General features: G+C 34.7%; 1 protein-coding gene across 1 annotated transcript; it reads right to left on the reverse strand.

Annotated features, from left to right (window-relative positions):
• Positions 1 to 9,770: 9,770 nt before the first annotated feature.
• On the reverse strand, positions 9,771 to 19,363 carry LOC148944592 (uncharacterized). Its single transcript, XM_089100755.1, has 3 exons — positions 19,248 to 19,363; positions 13,949 to 14,385; positions 9,771 to 10,032 (listed from the first exon to the last, which is right to left on the reverse strand). The coding sequence occupies exons 1-3, from the start codon at positions 19,254 to 19,256 to the stop codon at positions 9,846 to 9,848; spliced, it is 633 nt and encodes a 210-aa protein (XP_088956881.1). The 5' UTR covers positions 19,257 to 19,363; the 3' UTR covers positions 9,771 to 9,845.
• Between the last annotated feature and the right edge of the window lie 758 nt (positions 19,364 to 20,121).

A 20,121-nucleotide genomic window follows, 5' to 3' on the forward strand; every position in this document is an offset into this window, starting at 1 on the left:
TGAATAGTCCAACACAAGGACAATAGAAGTTAGATAAAGTATTGTTCACAACGCGTGAAAAATAAAAGAACTTCAGAGGCGCATAAAGTTGAACAATAAAATTTTCATTTCAGATGTTTTAAATGGCGATTGGCTGTGAAGCAATTGCAGTTCCTTTTAATTAGTTTTTTAATTCATAAACGCCTTCAGTAATAAGCACATGTAAATGTTAGCGTTCGTTTTAAGTTTTAACTTCGCTCATAACTGCAAATTTCGACTATTTTGGATAAAATCGCTATCTAAATTTTTTTTTCGGGTGCCTTGGGCGGTTAAAGTGAGCCGGGTAGCAAAAAATGGTGCAGGAATGGAGCTGGTTGTCCTCCAATAGCTTTTTACTCTTAAAAAGGCGCTACAGCTGTCACTTTGCGATCGAAATAGGCCATCTAAAACTTTACGGCCACCCTTTCCATACGAAGTGGCTGAGGAAAAAAGTAATCCATAGAAGGCATTTAGCTATTTAATTAGTCAGCGTTAGAGCGCTAACTCTGATAAAAACTCATGTTCTTACTAAGTGGTTTTGCTTTACGTTATTCAACTTTTTGGTTTCTTCAAATTAATCTATTTGCTTTAATCGTTAATTTGGGTTCTTTCTTTTTTTTTTGCTAATTTAAGCTTTACTTTTTCATAAGTAAAACGTAAGATTTCTTCAAATATAGCCCCGATCCTTTTTTCTTTTTATATTATTGTAAGTAGTAGGTAGCCTACTATTAGTAGACCTACCTAGGTAACCTACTAGTAGTAGGTAACCCTAACAACACCCAGTCACAGTCTATGAAAAGAAAAAAAGAGAAAAAATTATACAAATAAAAAATTATAAAAATCACCTTGTAAAAATGAAAGATAATTCTAAGGACTTCTAGTATCTAAAAATATTATGGCATCTACAGCTCAAAATAGGTGCAAACCAAAGTAAAAAATCTTTTAGGTCGAAGCGAGCCTTAACTTTCCATATTCATGTCTAGACAGTCTAGATAAAATTTTTAGAAGAACCTGGGAGGTGGACTTTTATTAATCATGGTTGTAGAGAAGTCGAGCAAAAATAGGGAGGAGAAAACTGTCTAACGATAATGAGGAAAAATTGCCACTTGTAGCTGATCCATGAATGGTAACTATTATTTTCATAATCTAATAGTAAAAGTTGATTTCGAAAACAAATATATGTGAATTTCAAAAAAAGAGCCTAGAATTCTTCTACAGTGGCAACAAATCGAAATAAAAACTGCTACATCGGAATGAAACTATGAAGGGGGATTACAAGGGGTCCACCTTGAAGAACAACAAAAATCACTTTTTGCATGGGAAGCACTAATGTGCCTCCTTTTTTCTTGTTTACTTTTCTTTCATCTAAAATCCAATCGTATCAAACCAGTGGTCGTAAGTTAATAGGAGGAGGTTTATTTGAAATGAGTTACAAATGTCTAGCACCCTTTTTAAGTTAAAAAAAAAAAAGATAGATCGTGCTATATTCATTTTGTACTACTGAACATGAATCTTTGTCCAAAGAGGGTCAGAATTCCAAAAAATGAAAATTCGAAGCTAGATAACCTGATTTTCATGGTCCAATACCTTAAAGGGTGGTTTTGAGCCCCCAGTCTTGAAAAACTGCTTTAAACCATAACTTGAAGGCTGTAGTGAGCTCGAGGTTCATTTGTAAGTCCCCAGCTGATAATTACATGAATGCTGCAGTGAACACTATTTGTTTTTGATTAGTCATCAGAAGATGATGACTTTTTTAAGTAGGAAAAGAGATTGTGCCAGAATAAAGTGATATTTTCTGCCATTTCATGCAACGAATTATCAAGTTTTTCCCTAAGAGGGTCAAAATGCCAGGAAATATAATTCTAAGAAAGCCGATTAATTCCTTCATGGCTCAAAACACTAAACAGGAGGTTTTGAGTCCCCCATCTTAAAAAACTACTGTAAAGAGGTCTTTTCTGCCATTTTACGCCACAAAGCATCAATTTTTGCCCAAAGAGGGTCAAAACAACAAGCAATGCTAATTGTAATAGAATCGATCGCTTTTTTATGGTACGGAATATGAAACAGGAGTTTCTCACACCCCTCCCCCATGAAACAGCTCTAAAGTATGGCTTTATTGCAGCGGTGAGTTTCTTGTTCAAGTCGTCAACTGATGCCGACAGGAGTGGTGTTGTGATTACCCAGGTTTTCGATGATTTGTCAGCAAATGATTACTTTTCTAAGAAACTAAATAAAAAACACGTTATTTTTTAACTGAAAGTAAGATGCAACATTAAAAAATAAAACGAACAGAAATTATTACGTATATGAAGGGTTGTCCCCTTCTCAATACCGTGATCTTTACGCTAAAGCTCTTAGCACTTTTAAAAAAGCTTCCTGTTCTAATTAGACGAACCCGTGTTTCAGTAGCGGCTCTTAAAAAATGGGGCAAGCAGTGAAACTTTAGCGTAAAGTGCAAGGTAATGAGGATGGGGGAACCCTTCATATACGGAATAATTTCTGTTTGTTTTGACTTTTAATGCTGTTCCTTACCTTTAGTTAAAAAAACTTACTTTTTCTATTTAATTTCTTATCGTTTTTCAAATAAAGCCGGTAAATCTGGCTCACCCTCCAAGAAATATAACCCCCTCAAGGGAGGAAACTCCTGCGTGGAAATTTCATTCAACGTAAAGTGCACACCCCCCTGTAAAATTCCCTCCAGACAGTTAAATCCTCGCAGAAAATGCCCCCCCCCCCGTAAAATTACTTGCGGACGATTCAGCCTGAAAAATTATCCTTAGCATACTAGTGTCTCAATCGCTCTGGAAATGCCCCCTTGCGTGGAATTTTTTTCCGGAATCAACACACGCGGAAAATAGCCCCCAGACAATTCCCCCGTAGCATCTCCACATACAAAATTGAGTTGATAAAGAGAATGTAAGACGATTAAAAATAATTTCGTCTAGGAATTCTGTCAAATCCCCCCAGTGAAAAATTTCCCCTGAAATATTCACTCCCCCCGGAAAGATCCCTGCCCAAAGTAACCTAACCTGAACCTAACCTGAACTTAACCTGAACTTAACCTAACCTGAACCTAACTTAACCTAACCTAGTCTAACCTAACCTGGAAATCCACTCCAAGCTTTTAAATCCCCCCCAAAAAATGTATACTTCCCATTAACAAATACTATACGTAAACAATGGGCAAATTTCATAACTTATATGCCTCTTCTCACAGACTTTGGGGGTTCATTATACCCCTAACGACATAATTATTTGATCTTTCAACTATACCGAACAAATAGCTATCTCAAAATTTTGATCAGATACCTATGGGAAAAATGGGATGTGGAAGGGGGCCATTTGCCCTCCAATCTTTTTTGTCACTTAAATAGGGCACTCAAAGTTTTTATTTCTGTCCGGATGCATCCTCTCCCGGCCTTCTAGGGCCATTATTTAAATTTGATCTCCCCCGAAAAAAAACAAAAAAAAAAAACAAATAAACATGTGATTGATTTTCATCAAGATTCCTTGAATTTTAGGGGATGTTTCCTCCCTATCTCAAAAATCAGGCAAAGTTTCTCAGGCTCGTAGCTTTTGATAGGTAACACTAAACTTGATAAATTTTGTATATATGATTATTATATATTTTATATATTTGAACTTTATATTTTGAAATTTTATATAATTTAAAAAATCGAAGTTTTTCTAAGGGAAGTAAAGAGCGAGGTTAAAATTTAAAACAAATAAAAAGTATTGCTTCACAGTCTATCTAACATATATCGATAAAATTAGTTCAAATAAACCAACTGATGATATTTAAATATATAAAAATAGCTCTTTACTGAAAACAATCTCTTTTTGGTTGTGACAAAAAAATATATTTTATGATTAGTTTGTAGACAAAATTCGAAGTGAAGCCATCTTGATAGTATTAGGACTATGGACTAGTCTTAAATTTTTTATCACGACTTGATATTCTCCAGTGTATAGAGAGAAATAATTGGATTTCTGGAGCTCATATTATGGTTTATTTGTCCTTCATTTCGAGTAATACTAGAAAAAGTTTTCATAATTCAAAATTGCGTATTACTAACAATCGGTATTATGGCTGGTGAGACCATGATATTATCTGATAGATCAATCCATTATTTTGGTATGCTGTTCATTACCTTCGCGGTCATTAAAATAATAATTATTTTTTGATTAAGTTTTAAGTTAATTGTAATTGTATACTGAAGGGCACTGATACCAAGGCCGATGTAAGACTATGAAAAGCGTTATAGATTAGCTTGTCGTTTGTCAGGCTACGTACTCACTTTTGACTCCTAAATCAACGTTCTTGTTTTCTATACTTGGCTGGTTTTCTATAATTAAATATCATCAATAGGTTTACTTCAACTAATTTTATCGACACATGTTAGATAGATTGTGAAGCAGTAATTTTTGTTTTTCTTAAGTTTCAACTTCACTCTTTACTTCCCTAAGTAAAACTGTTAAACTTTTCCCTGGAAAGTATCCCCAAATTTTTTTCTTTTAATGGAAAACTCTTCCCGTGGAAAATCCGCCCCCCCCCCTTTGGCATTCATACCTGACCAAGCATATGGACAAGGCCCCTTTGGTCCCTTCCTAAACCAAAGAAAGGCAAATAACTTTCATAAATTGTTTTACTTTTTTTTCTCAATTTATTTCCAAATGTAAGCTTTCTGAAGTTTCATGCGTACGTGACTGATGAATCTATGAGTTAAAACTCATACTAAAAATAAGGGCGGCAATGACGAGACCTAATGACAAGGTGTTTTTATTGTGGAAAGCTCATTTAGATCTGGTGCAGATCTTAATCGTGATAAAACACAATTTTTCTTCCGATTATCCTTTATTTGAGGCTAAAACGCCTCTGGATTCTGAGTTCTTTCTAATCATCAATATTATAATTTTTCCAAAAAATTAATTATACATATTTAAATCACTGGGTGCAACTCCTAGGAGGACTGGGGCTGGGGCTAAATTGGAGGCGATCCTGAAAATCTGCTGAATGTAAATTTTTCGAATTTAATAAGTAAGAATTTTGCTATTGCGGTGTTTAGTTCAGAAGAGTGGATCAACAACACTTAATTTTTTAGAAATCAAAACTAATAAATATTCATAAAGCATTTAAAGGATATCTTACAGGAAGAGGGGAAGAGAATTGTTTTGCCTTGGGTCCTGTCATGGCCCTCGACGATCCTGTATGTATATACATGTTTATACGATTGAACTTGAGGCTGAGACTTAACTAAAATAATGATTCACAGGATATCCAGGGCCAAATCTAAGGACTCCTTAAGGATCAAATTATAAGGATCATTTTCCAAAGATCAAATCTAAGGATAACTCCAAGATCCGAAATCCCTTAATTTCGCATTTCAAGCAAAGATCAACTAGATTTTTGTTTTATTTTCCATGTACAATCTTCTAATACAGACATTCAAGGTTTGGTCTGAAAAAATAATGCAAATAACAGCATAATTGGAACTGTCCTCACTCAAAAGGCTTGGACTCCTCCAAAAAAGAATCACTGCCTTCCCGACTGGTCACTACTGACCATTCTTTATGAGGCTTAAATACTCTCTGAGTAATTATTTTGTACATTTTAAGATGGTAATTTAGAGCGTTATTCGACTAGAAGGGAAAGCTAAAAATCAAAAGAAATTTTCTCTTTTACAAAATGCGCAAAAGGAAAGCCTAATCATGGCTACAAAATAGAGCACGCACAACAACTTTTTTTGGGCCTTAACATCTCTATATAAAAAAAGAGACCGTTAGTATATATGGATCTTGTATATCCTTGAACTCAAAACCCTGTTTTAAGAACAGCCTTAAGGCAGACTTGACAAGTTTTTTTTCCTAGGGGTCATTGCCATTTTCTTTTGTTGCGTACTTGATTGAGGAAAAATTATGATGGGCCTTAGCACCATAACGCAAGGAAGTAGCAAGGGCTGCTCATTCTCACCGCCTGGTATACATCTTAAAATCTGGTGTTACGATTTCCGAATCCTGCTACCCAAATGCATTATTTAAAGCACAGGTATAAACGAATAGTTTGGATCAAGCAGCGTATATACAACTGAATTTCCCTGGATACTCCCCACCCCACAAAAAGTCTCCCGCGGATGTTTCCTACCAGAAAATTCCCTCCGAAAATATCCGTCGGTGAAGATTCCCCATGGAAAAAATTTTCCGACGGAAATTCCCCCTTGATTATCCCCCCCCCCCCGTGGAAAATTCTCCACATATTAAAATTGACCAGCCAAAGGGACATTAAGACAAATAAAATCAATCAAACAGTTCGTGGTAGCTAACTGTAAGTAAGGAGCAACGCGGCTCAATAGTAACCAAAACTGTAAAAAACAGAATTTTGATATATATAGAAATATCAAAAGAATCGTCTTATTGTACTGATTCCCAATATACAAGATTCATTAAGATTAGTGGTACCCATCAAATTTTACACGGCTGAGAAAATTTGCTAAATTTTCAAAAAAAGGGGTAAACAACCCCTAAGAGTCAAAGAAACTTAATGAAAGTCACACCTTCAAATTCAGAATATCACAGAGCCCTACTGTAGAGGTTTCAAGCTCCTATTTGCAAAAATGTAAAAAAATTTATTTTTTGCCAGGTCACGAGTCACGAATGCGTGTTAATTTGTTTTTTCCCCACAGTGATCGTATCAAACCAATGGTCCTAGAAAATCGGGAGAGGGCTCATTTGAATGGAAATTAAAAGTTCTATTGCTCTTTTCAAGCAACCAAACAGATTAGAGGGCAACTATCCCCCCTCCCAATCCTCTTTTGTCTCCAAAATCATTCAATCCTCATTTTTTCCAAAATCTTGAAATACCCATTTTATTCAGCATACTTGAAAGATACTGTGCTGGGGCTAAGATTTAGTTTGAGGTGTAATAAAGCAAGGTTCGACCACTTTCGTAGATCTACCTACAAAATTGGTATGATATAAAACATGGTGCTATGCGTCTCCTCCCCTCACCTAAATTATTTTCTTCTCTGAAAGTTCCAGGGAAAAATTCTCCCGACATGCAAAATTGATCTTCCCGTATGCAAAATTGAGCAGCCAAAATGAAAGTACGGCAAATAAAAATAATAAAGAAAAGGAGGAATTTTGGCGTATTCCAAAATATGGCGTATATGGCGTATATATTGGCGTATTCCTATATTCCAAAATATGCACAGGTATACAATTGAGAATATCATAATGCATTTATTTTTTCCTTTTATTTATTTTAATAATTTTTTTCGTGTTTTTGGGGGTTGAATTATCATAGCAGGGTAAGATAAAGGTTAAAGAAAATAATTTGAAAAGATGAAATTAGTGATAACTGCAGAAGAGTTGAACTATGATGAAAGTGTACAGAAAAAACAGGATGGAACTAAGAAGAACGAGTAATTACTTCCAGTGGGCTTGGTCTGCATGAATTATTCTTAAGGGCCTTCGATACCTTAAAAACATTTTGTTATTCTCGGCATCAGTTAACCGTATCAACGATCAAGGGCCAGTTATCAAATTGTCCCACCACAAAAGGGAACTCCTAAAGCAGCTTTAGCAAAAGTGAATCTTGAATATATAAACAATTCGAAAAGCTAACTAGAGTTTAATTTAAAATAAAGTAATCAAAGAGCTGTCGTTTCAATATACTTGCAGCATAAAATACGCTCCAAGCGTCGCGAAGGTTTTCAATCAAGAATAATAGTACAACAGGGAACTTCCAAGGCTTACAAATTACTCAAATGATACTTCCTTTGAGCTGATTTTTAACATTTTCTAAGCAAGTATGATAGAATCTTTTTAGGGACTGTCCTTTCTTTAACTTTAAAATGAAAATTTCTGCTCCGTTGAACCTGAAAAGAACAAAATTTACACTTTCTAATCAAGAATGTTTCATTAAATCTGAATATTTATAATTCTATTACAAAACGGGGGGAGCTAAGATGTTTTTCTAAGATTTCTATGAAAGTAAGCATCGGATATTAGTTTTTCTTTATTTATCTGGATCACTTATCCAAGCCCTACAAGCTATGGTAACACTACCCAATCAATTATTAATAATTTGGCCACACAAACTAAATTAAAGCTTATAATGGATGAAACAGGGTGATTTTTCAAGATGCTGCTTATTCTTAACTTATTGCATTCGATACGAACTGACAGATTCTAATTGACATCCGTTAGGACCATGGGAGTTATATAGCCTCGGAAAGAACTGATAGAGTCTAGTAGCCTACAGCACTATCGGACCCCCCTCTCCTATTTATTGAATCACGGAGCCTGATCATAAGAACGGGTAACGTAAGCAGACAAGTGCACATGACGTCCAAGACATGTCTGGTATACAGATAAAATCGGATGCGTACTTAAAGCCTCCATTACATATCCTCCTGTAAACAAGTCCTTTTATCTCCAAATTGTAACTATTTACAATGAAACACAAATGGCTTTATTAACTTTGTAGTTGAAGCAGAATTAAAAGAGCATAAGCACATCGCGTCCTTGCAACTGACCTTATAAGAAAAAGCTAGTTAGATTTTTTCTAGTTTCTAAATTGCGATTACTTCAACTAAATATTTCTATTTGCGATTGCGATTATAACTAGTAACTAGTTATATATTCTACTTGAAATATTCTTGAATTACTTATAACTTATAACATATAACTAGTTGCGATTGCGATTACATCATTTCTTGATATTTCTTAATGGACGAAAAGTGAGTAATAGCATTAGATTAGACTGATTTTCTTTGATTGGTTCTCTCTGGTCACGTTAAAATTTTTCTAGAATCTCTGGTTTTCACAAAAGCTTTCATGATTCAGGAATAAGAATATCAAATTTGAAACGAGTCAGAAATGGAAGATTAGAATTTTTCTCTCAGAAGCCTACCAAATTCTAAAAATGGCATTTGACAAAAGCAACGAACAATTAAATTAAACAAAATTATCTACCTTCGCAAACTAAACATTTATTATGTCAAAAGTGTGTGGGAGGGGTGGGGGCCTTGTGTTGGCCCAATTCTGGATGGTCCTTTGCTATTTTATCTATCTAAGTTTTTCAAGAAGTTTTGTTAACAGTTGTTTCTTTTTAATTAGAATCGAAATTTTGTCGTTCAAAACATGAAGTGATAAATGCAAAATTACTCTTCTATTTAGCGGTGCAAGATCAAATTCCGTAATGAACATTTTGTGCTCAACAGACCGTCAAAGTGCAGCCTGGTGTTATGGTCAATTAATGTATCTTCTTCTTTTAGGAAAGAAGTTTTCTATGAGGTTTGTGTTCGCACTGAAACAAGATATTTTGTGATAAGCCTGTAGCTGTAACTTGCAGTAAACAATTAGATTCATTGGTCTCAGGCCTGCCCATTCACCGAGTCCGAATTATGGTATTATTTATGCTTTTTCTTAGAAAAGGATCTAAACTTGCTTAAAAAATATGAAAATTGTCCTTTTATCAATAGTTTTCAGCCAATATTCATCGTTTTTTTTATATAAAGCACCTTGTGTACCAAATTTCAAAGATACATTTCGTTGGAAGGATAGAACAGAGTCTCAGCTATAGAATGATTGCAAGATTGACGTGTCTCGTTGATGTATTACAACAGTACAAGAGCGGAAAAATAACACACCAAAAATTGAATCATAAACCTAAAGTCAGCTGACATCCATTGATAACCTATATTGATAACCTTTACTAATACTTCGGTTTTATGGTACAATACATAAGATCGTACTTGCAACTTATTTAATTAATAAATTAGGGATTCACTTTCATATAAAAACAATAATATTTTTACAGTTTCAAATTAGCATGCAGGGAATCCAATATTCAATGGTGTGCATGTTATTAAGATAGTCTTGGTTGCCACCTGGGTGGTAATACTAGACACGGCGGTAAGTGTCTGAGTTACAGTGGATATTAGGCTCAGAAAACGTGCATCCTCTGGCTTAGCTTCTACTTCTGCTTCATTTTCTTCATCAGGCTGGGGGGCTCTAAAATAAGAAAAAAGCTGAAATCAAAGGTCTAAGGTCATTGAATTCCATGAAATTAGTTTAGATTAAATTAATTTTTGAGAGGAAAGACTTGAACCCACCTTTAAGTAGTTTTAGTATCCCCTCATTCACAGAAGGAGAAAAATATTTTACAAAAACATCATTATAAACAGCAATATAAGCTGCACACAGACCCTAATTGATGTGGCACAATAGGCTCAAACACTGTTAAAATTCAAATGAAAAAGACAAAAGGTTATCGCTATTTTTGTTGGTATTACACTATCTTATATTATCTACATTTTTGTACCATCCGGTTTGGCCAAAAGTATGTTTACAGAACACCCCTTGGCAAAACTTTATCTGAGTTTTGTCCAATTATATTTATTTTTCCAATACTAATTTACAAAGATATTGCTTTTGGAGAGAAAAAATGGCTAGGAAAAATATTCCAATAGTTGGCCAAGACCGAATCACCGGTTATACTTTGAGCTAAGTCTGGAATCATAGCCATTTTGATCATAGTTGAGCTATGGGTATTTGGAGTTATGCTATGCGATGGTTAATGGGTTTTAAACGTTTTTTTAAAGTCTTGTTTTGCTCGCTATCAAAGAAAGTATCATTTTGTTTTCTAATTTGTTTCCAAATTTATTTTCTACAAAACACATAATAATATAAGCACAATAATATATTTATTGTGATTACCTTTAGTATTTTTCTTGTGCTTGTTTCCTTTTTACATTGCGCCACTATAAAGTGGAGCATCTTTAAGGTGAGCAGTAAATTCATTCATTCATAAGGTATACGGAAAACGTTTGAAAGTACAACATACACTTGAAAGGAAAAACGGAAAATTTATGTCATTAGACATGCATTGGAAAACGAGAAAGACTTGCTATTTCCAAGATATTTGTTAATTATATGAACCTGTTCTTAGGGAGTCAGCGATATACTGCGATATCTGATTTCCGTAGTTAAACTATGATTGTGTACTGGACTAACGCAGTTTTTTTTTAGACTGTAGGCTACGAATGTGAATGGTAAGCTGACTCTAATATTTCTTTACTGGAAAAAGCGTTCATTGGTCATATTTGAAATTTGTAAAGCATGTATATTCAATGAAAATAATCAAACAGTTCGTGGTAACGAACTGTAAGTAAGGAACGACCCGGCTCAATGGTAACCGAAACTCTAGAAAACGGAATTTTGATACCAATAGATACATAAAAAAAAATCAAATTTTAATGTTGATTACAAATATGTAAGTTTCATCAAGTTTAGTCCTACCTATCAAAAGTTACGCGCCTGAGAAAATTTGGCTGATTTTCAAAAAAAGGGGGAAAGACCACCTAAAAGTTATAGAAACTTAATGAAAATCACACCATCATATTCAGCGTATCAGAGAACCCTACTGCGGAGGTTTCAAGCTCCTATCTACAAAAATGTGGAATTTTGCATTTTTTTTGCCAGAAGAGAGATCACTGAAATGTGTTTATTTGTTTGTTTGTTTGTTTTTTTTTTTTTTTTTTTTTTTTTCCCAGGGGTTATAGTATCGACCCAGTGGTCCTAGAATATCGTTGGAGGGCTAATTCGAAAGGAAATTAAAAGTTATAGTGCCCTTTTTAAGTGACCAAAAACAATGGAGGGCAACTAGGCCCCCTCCCACGCTCATTTTTTTCCCGAAGTCACCCGATCAAAATTTTGAGATAGCCATTTTGTTGAACAAAGTCGAAAATCTAATAATTATGTCTTTTAGGATGACTTAATTCCCAACAGTTCCCAGGGGAAGGGCTTCAAGTTATGAACTTTGGCCATTGCTTACATATTGCATTGGTTATTGGGAAGTATACAGACATTTTCAGGAAGGATTTTTTTCTGGTTGGGGGGGGGGGCTGGAGGAGGGGGTTACTCGGGAGGATCTTTCCGTGGAGGATGTTTCTTTGGAATAAGGGACATTTCTATGAAGGGGGGGCCGGATTTCCAAGCATTATTTAAAAAACGATCAGAAATTAAATTAAAAAAAAAATAAGTTTTTTCAACTGAAAGTAAGAAGCAACATTAGAACTTAAAACGAACAGAAATTATTACGTATATAAGGGGGCTCTCCCCCAAGTCAATACCTAACTCTTTACGCTACAGTTTTTTTTAGTGCTTTCAAAAGAGCTATCTATTCTAATTAAACGGCCTTTGTGATTCAGGGGTTTGTGAATTAAAATTTTTTTTAACTTTTAACGTAAAGAGCGTGGTATTGACTAAGGGGAGAACCCCCCTCATATACGTAATAATATATACGTAATAAAAAAAACAATAAAGAAAAAACAAGCGATACGGCTCAATAGTAATCGAAACTTTTAAAAACTTTTTTCAATAAATTTATCAAAAGAATGGGCTTATAATGCTGATTCTAAATATGTAAATTTTATTAAGTATAGTATTACTCATCAAAGGCTACGAGCCTGAGAAACTTTACCGGATTTTTTAAAGAGGGAGGAAACATCCCCTACAAGTCAAAGAATTTTAATGAAAATCACACCGTCAGATTCAGCGTATCAGAAAACCCTATTACATAGGTTTCAAGCTCATATCTGCAAATATCTGCAACTTTGTATTTTTTGCCAGAAGAAAAATATACGAATATAGAAGTTCGTTACGTAAGTTAATTTGTAAATTACGTCAGAACCAAATTTGGAGACAGCCATTTAGCAAAAGAAAAGTAAAATTTTTATGCAAATTTGGTTTACTTATTCAATGACGGTGAGCCAAAATAAAAGCTGAATTAATTAAAAAACGATCAGAACATAAATAAAAAAACAAGTTTTTTAAACTGAAAGTAAGGAGCGACATTAAAACTTAAAACGAACAGAAATTATTCTGTATACGAAAAGGGGATGTCCACTCCTCAACGCCTCGCTCTTTACGCTAAAGTTTTTTATTGTTTAACAAAAATAGAGTGGTGAGAAAGTAAAACTTTACCGTAAAGAGCGAGGCGTTGAGGAGGGGACAGCCCCTTTCATATACAGAATAATTTCTGTTCGTTTTAAGTTTTAATGTCGCTCCTTACTTTCAATTTAAAAAACTTGTTTTTTTTATTTAATTATTAGTAAGGGCTATGACGTAAGTTAGAAAAATCGGTTTATTGCAAGTAATATCAGTGTTTCCAACGTAATTTCAAAGTCAGAGATTCAGCATAAGAACACACACGGCTTATGCGGGTATATCCCCTCACCTTTATCGTATCTTTTTTTTTCCTTCATTATATTTTCATCTTGTCGTTTCGCCCTCTGTTACTCCATCTTTATCTTTTTCTTATTACATTGGTCATAAACTAATTAATTAATAAATCAGTTATTAATTTCTCTGTAAGTAAGTAAAGCAATCGGATTAATGACGCTTCTTAACTACTAAGGTTCCTTCGTCGACCCTGCAGTTATTTTTTTTTTTTTTTTTATCAAATATTCTGCATTTTTGTGTGATGCCGCTATTTCTTAAACTGCGTATAACAAAATATTTCCCCGTCAAACTATAGTTCTGAGGTGGAATTTTTCGCAAATCTTTTTTATACATAATTATTTAGTATATATAAATCGATGGAATTCAATAGAAATATTATAGTAATGGCCGTCTAATGTTTTGTTTGACAAGTTATATCCTTTGGGTCCTGCAAAACAAATCCTTTATATTGTGGTTTTTCCTGTAGGTGCAGATATGAGATTGATTTTTGAGATGTTTCGTTTGTCTTTGATTGTTTGGTCCCGATTCTTTTGAGAGTAAAATGATCATGAAAGAAATTCACTAAATATTTGACAGTGTGGAGTCTTTTTTAAATTTGGAGTCTTCAAGATTTATGCCTTTTGCTGTCAAAGTTTAGCAGCTTTGATCTCAGAACAGAATTTTTGTTATTATAAGAAGAGCTTACACTGGGACTGGATCATTTTCTGCTTCAGCATCAGCTTCTTTTTCTTTTTGGATAGATGCTTCTTGGATCACAGCAGCTTTAATCTTTTCACCACCCTCAATTGAAGAAATCGCTCCATCAACAGGATGTTCGAAAGCCCAGCGCCTCTTTCTACAATTTGAAATGGAGCCAATCGTAGTTTCAAGACCTGGGTCAGCTGGATCGGCCTCAACTGTTTGGGTATATGTTCCAATATTTGGTATCTTGACGAGCTGGGCAACTATTGAGAAGCAGAAAGTTGATGCGGCGACACTAACTGTTGTTGTTGTCAGTACCAAGTTTGTTACAGTTTTTGTGTTGAATAGAAATCGTTGTTCATTAGCTGGCTCACTGAGAGAAGAGTCCAACTCTGCGCTGACCAAAGCAGCAAACAAGAGGAATGTAACCAATTTAAGCATCTACAAAAAAAAACTATTAAAACTTCATCAGCACAAACCTCAAGCTATTTCGCTGCTGGGTACTTATGTGTTAGCCAGTACACACTGGAGAATTTGGATCTATAAAATCAGACAATAACCGGTTTATTGCTATTTATATACGGAGACAATTAGCTTCGGCTCAGAGGAAAACTACATTGTAGCTATATTTCGATAAATATTTAGTTGGTATTCTGGTTAGGTTAGGTTACATTTTGCCCGCAGCCCCGCTGTATTTATCCTCCCTCCCCCTAATGTGCAAATATAGAGCCCAAATTATCTATATCCTGTCTATCTCCAAAGCGTCTCAGTTGTTTCAACCCCGTACCTGTAGATCCAAATTCTCGAGTGTGTACTGGCTAATAGGTAAGTACCCTCTGCTGATTTCCCTCAGTTCCAAGACCAAACGAATACTCTTTTAGCTTTGAGAGACATCAGCTTAAGCAAACACCTTCTCAATTTAAGTGAAAACTAACATTATAAATGAAACATTCCTGGCCTAGAGAAATTTTTAATAATATTTAGATCGGTTCGGATTCTTTTTTTTCTTAGATATTAGATGTTCCCTCCCCCGGAAAACTCCCCTCCAGAAAATTTATGCCGTGAAAATTTACCCAGGCGGAAATTTAACCCAGGACAATTCCCCTCCCGTGGAACATCCTCCCCGGAAATTCCCCCGTGAATAATTTTCCCCCGCGGAAAATTCCCACTCGGATAATCTCCCCCACGGAGAATTCCCCCAGATGCAAAAATTGAGCAGCCACAGAAACAGTACACAATGGGTACCTCGAAGTGTCAATAAGATGCCCTAAAGGGTAACAAAATGACCAGATGTCTGATTTTTAATGAAATTGAATTAAAAAAGACAAGTTTTTTTAAACAAAAAGTAAGGGTCAACATTAAAAAGCAAAACGAACACAAATTATTCCGTATATGAAGGGGTTAACCCCTCATCAACACCTTGCTGTTCATGCTAAAATTTATAGCGCTTTTGAAAAAGCTTCCTATTCTAATCAAAAGGTCCTTGTGTTTCATGAGCCGTCCTTAAAAATTTGGAACAAACAGTCAAACTTTAACGTTTTTCGTTTTGAGTTTCAGTATTGCTCCTTACTTTCAGTTAAAAAAATTGTTTTTGTTTATCTAATTTCCGATCGTTTTTCAAGTAATGCCGTAAATCTGGCTCACCCTCTATGAAAAATTCTCTCCCCTCACGGGAAACTCCTCCGTCGAGATTTACTCCCACGTAAAATAACCCCCCCCCCTTAAAATACCCTCCGAGCAATTCCATCTTCGCAGAAAATCCTTTCCCCGTAGAATTTCTTGCGGACAATTCAGCCTGAAAAATTCTCCTTAGCATACTTTCATTTGAAAAAGACTTTAATTTCTAATCATTTTCCCCATCACTCTGGAAATCCCCCTTTTCGTAGAAATTTTCCCCGGAAATCCAAACACGATCAAAACAGCCCCTGGACAATTTCCCCCTGAATATCTTCACATGCAAAATTGAGGTGGCAAAGAGAAAGTAAGATAAATAATAAAAAATTATATAGGAATTCTGTCAAATCCCCCCAGTGTAAAATTTCAGCTGGAAAGTTCACCCACGGAAATTTCTCTCCCCACGGGAAATTCTACCTATTTAAACCCACCCCGAACACAATATCCCCTTACCCAAAAAATGTATGTAAGCTTCCCAATAACAAATACTATACGTAAACAATGGGCAATTTTTATAACTTATAGGCCTCTCCCCACGGGCTGTGGGGTGTCATGTTACCCCTAAAAGCATAGCTATTGGACCTTTCAACTATGCTGAACAAAATAGATATCTCAAAATTTTGATCGGACGACTTTGTAAGAAAAGGGAACATGGGAGTGGGGCTAGTGGTTCCAATCTTTTTGGTCGCTTAAAAAGAGCACTAGAACTTTTAATTTCCGTTCGAATGCACCCTCTCCCGTTCTTCTGGGGCGATCATTTTGATACGATCACCGTTGGAAAAAACAACAAATAAAAACGCATCCGCGATCTTTCTTCTGTAAAACAAAATGCAAAATTCCCCATTTTTGTATATAGGAGCTTTAAACTTCTACAGTAGGGTTCTCTGATACGCAGAATTTTATGGTGTAATTTTCAGTTGACTTTTATGGTGTAATTTTCAGTTGACTTTCAGTTGACGATTCCTTGACTTTTAGGAGGTTTTCCTCCTTTTTTTTATAAATCAGACAAATTTTCCCAGGCTCGTGACTTTTGATGGGTGACACTAAACTTGATGATTCTTATTTATACTGGATCAGCATAATAAGCTGATTCTTTTGATATATCTATTGATATCAAAATTCTGTTTTTTTTACAGTTTCAGTTTATATTGAGCCAAGTCGCTCCTTACTTACAGTTCGCTACCACGAACTGTTTGATCTAACTAGCCTTTTTCATTAACAAAATTGAAAAAAAAAGCTTGAAAGAAATCAAACAGTTCGTCATATTTCTGAGCAAAAATGAGAAAATGGACAGAACTCTATCTTCCAAATAAGCAAGCAATAGTTTAAGTAAACCAAGAATAAAAATCAAATAAAGGAAAACCAAGAATGGAGTTTTTATAAGACGAACAAAATACGGGACAAAGCAAGACCAATATTTCGTGAGGACAACCGCTTCCCTTCTTAACGAGGGGGAGGTGCCTCAAAGGGTGCATTTTAATGCCAAAACATCCTAAATTTCATTTTAGCCATCAGATAAATACAAAATAATTTCTAAGGAAGGGGGGTAGGGGGTAGAAATTGATATATAATACATATTTACTTCCGGGAATATTTCTATTCTACGGAGTTATTATGAAAGTAAAGAGTACGTTAAATCTCCAGACGAGCAGAATTTACTCAGGATAAGACGGAGTTTGTCCTATTCTCATCCCAAAACTACCCCTAATGGTCGTGAAACTTCGGAGTATGTTCATTCGATCGAAAATTGGAAGTTTTAACTTTTTTTTAAAGTTGAAAGTGACTGGAGACCAACCAGCCCCTGTCCCAGAACAATTTTTTTTTTTTTTACCTGGTCCTTTTGTTACCCCTAAGGACATCTGAAAAAAAATAATAAAAAAAAAGAAAAAAAAAGAAGGACATCTGATCGATATTTTGAAGCACCTATTTTCTTACTTTCTCTGAGGCTGCTCAATTTTGCGTATGGTGGAATTTTCCTTCGGGGGGGGGGGGCATTTACCTGGGGAACACCAGCCCCTCTTTTCTTGCTATCAGCCTTCATTCAGTTGAGTATCAAATTGAGCAAACTGAACTTTAAGCCTTACAATAAGAAAGACGGGAATAATTTCCAAGCTACAGTCCAAAAACAAAAAGAGCCATAAGTATCCCTGGTGTGGCGACTTAAGTCTAAGAACACCTGTATATGCTTGAGATCTTTTTGGTTGATTTGGTATGCAGAGCTTTTCTAGTTTTCACAAAACGTAGATGTTTTTTAGAAGCCCTCCCTTCCCACCGAACATCTTTGCAACAAAAGGTTCTTCGATCCGTGCGAACCAAAATCTCAAGATTTTTTATGTATTTTTTTTTTTTTTAATATCTTATTCTTTCCATAAAACATGTCAATTTTTGTGTTTCACCTAATTCCAGCTCCTCTCACCGCCTTTATGAGCAATAAAATGTTCAGGATTGTTTTAGTAGGTGAAGTGTAATTTTAAGATGTCCTCTTCCTCCTGGCGATTCTGTTCACCATAACCATAAACATAGGTGCAAACATGGGTTCACATACCCTAAACATAGGTGCATACTACCAAAAGTTATTTTTTCAAGTTCATAAAATTGTTTATCGAGAGTATAATTGTTTCATATGGTGTTAATTATCAACCCTTTGACGACAATAAGTTTTCTATCCAATTCTGTTGTTTTTCCAGTTTTTCCGCATTTTCTTCGGGTCTGTTTAATTTTTCTATCTATTATCTGTCAAAACTAATCTTCACTCTAATCAGTTTGAAAAGGATCAGTATTCAAGAAATAACAATAGACTAAGGTATCGAATGATATATCAAATTATTTTTTTTATATATTTTGGATGGTAGGCAGTAATTAGTTTTTCAAAATGAATCTTAGTTAAAAATGTCTTTGCTGAGAAACACAATTTTTTGTATTGCTGATTCAAATAATTATTATCCTTTACTATCCTTTTAAGCCATTCACTATCTATTTTGCCGGCCAATATTTTTTATCAAATGGAAATTGTTTCAGTTTTTACTAATTTCATTTTGTACAGTGAATAGGAAATACCGAACTATTAGGGAGACATATTATAAAGTAGAATTTTTTTAGACACAATTTTCAAAATTGGAAGTATTTCATACCCCCCCACCACCATTTTAAGTTTAATTCATTGATGATTGTTAGTTTAAAAAAAATGTCAATCGTTTTTGGGTAATCACGAAGACGTAAAAGAACCAAGATATTTTGGCTTTGACTTGTATTGTTTTTTCCGTGTCAGGTCACTAAACATGGGCAATGCCTCTGACACGCTCCTAAATTTTTAGCAGCGATACAAGGAAATATTAAACTACCGTACGTGAAATTGATTTTTCATGAAGGGAGAAAATTGAAAAATTATCCAACGGATTTTAGCGGCTGTTAATGACCGGTTATCTTGGAAATTTTCAGAGGCAAAAAGGCAAGTTTCATATCAAAAGTTCAAACATATGATAGTTTAGTCAAGCAAGTAAAGATATCCAAGGCAGAATTAAATAAAAATTTAGCCTGAGAGCCAGAAGAATTAATTCAGCAAATCAGACCATAAATCAAAGGATGGGACCGAAATCCCAAAATATATGACATAACAACTATTAATTTACCTTAATCATGGACACACCAATGACGGCTACCAATTCTCCTACACACTAATAATTTTCAAATTTGAGACATCAACTGCCCTCCCAAAATTAAATTCTTACCTTCGGTTGAGGCACAGAACAACTGATGTTCTTTGAAAAAAAAGAGACTAATATATGTTGCCTAAGAACTAATATATCCCTATAATGACGTCAAAACCTGAAACTTAACATACTATCACTAATTTTTTATAACCTGTTTTATTTGCTAGAGATAGTGTGTATGTGTAGTTATTAATAGGTGCGCATCTTCTGATCTTAAACCCGTAGATTTGAGTTCGTCTCATTTTGGTGTAAAAGAAAATAGGCGGCAATCCTGATCATTTCCTGCACAAGTTTTACTTGTACAAGTTTTCAACCACTTAATTTCAACAAATTTCAAAGTTTCCTCTACAAAATTTCAACCCCTTAATTTGGTATCTATTTAGAATCAGCAAGCAAAATTTTGGTTTGTTAGCTTTTTTAGGGTGGGGGGATGCTTCTATCAATCAGGTATAAACATTCAAAACTCCAAATAGAATTGCTCTGATAATTCAACACAAACAACGCAGCACCCTAAATTGCTTATGGCAAGGTAGTTGCAAATTAAATAAAGAGAAAAAGTTTCTGATAAAAGGGAATAGAGTTTCAAGTTATTAAAAATTGTTGCTTCTTTGTTTATTTAGCACATATCTGTAAAAGTGGCAAACTAACGCGTGATATTTCCTTGTACCTATAAAATTTTGAAAACAAGCGCTCTACTGAAAATGAAAAGTCTACATAACAAAACAGAAACGTCCTTTTACATAAACCGTGAAGCAATAATTTTTTTTTGTTTCATTTGTACTTCGCTTTATAC

The sequence above is a fragment of the Artemia sp. Qi Xiang Cuo genome, chromosome 14 (genome assembly GCF_049724085.1).
Source record: "Artemia sp. Qi Xiang Cuo chromosome 14, ASM4972408v1, whole genome shotgun sequence".
Taxonomy (NCBI): Eukaryota; Metazoa; Arthropoda; class Branchiopoda; order Anostraca; family Artemiidae; genus Artemia; species Artemia sp. Qi Xiang Cuo.

What these genes read in the sequence shown, in the direction of transcription:
- LOC148944592 (XM_089100755.1), bottom strand. An exon ending in GAAAATGATCCAGTCCCAGT is followed by an intron (nt 10,033 to 13,948) that starts GTAAGCTCTTCT and finishes TTCTTATTTTAG; the next exon opens with AGCCCCCCAGCCTGATGAAG.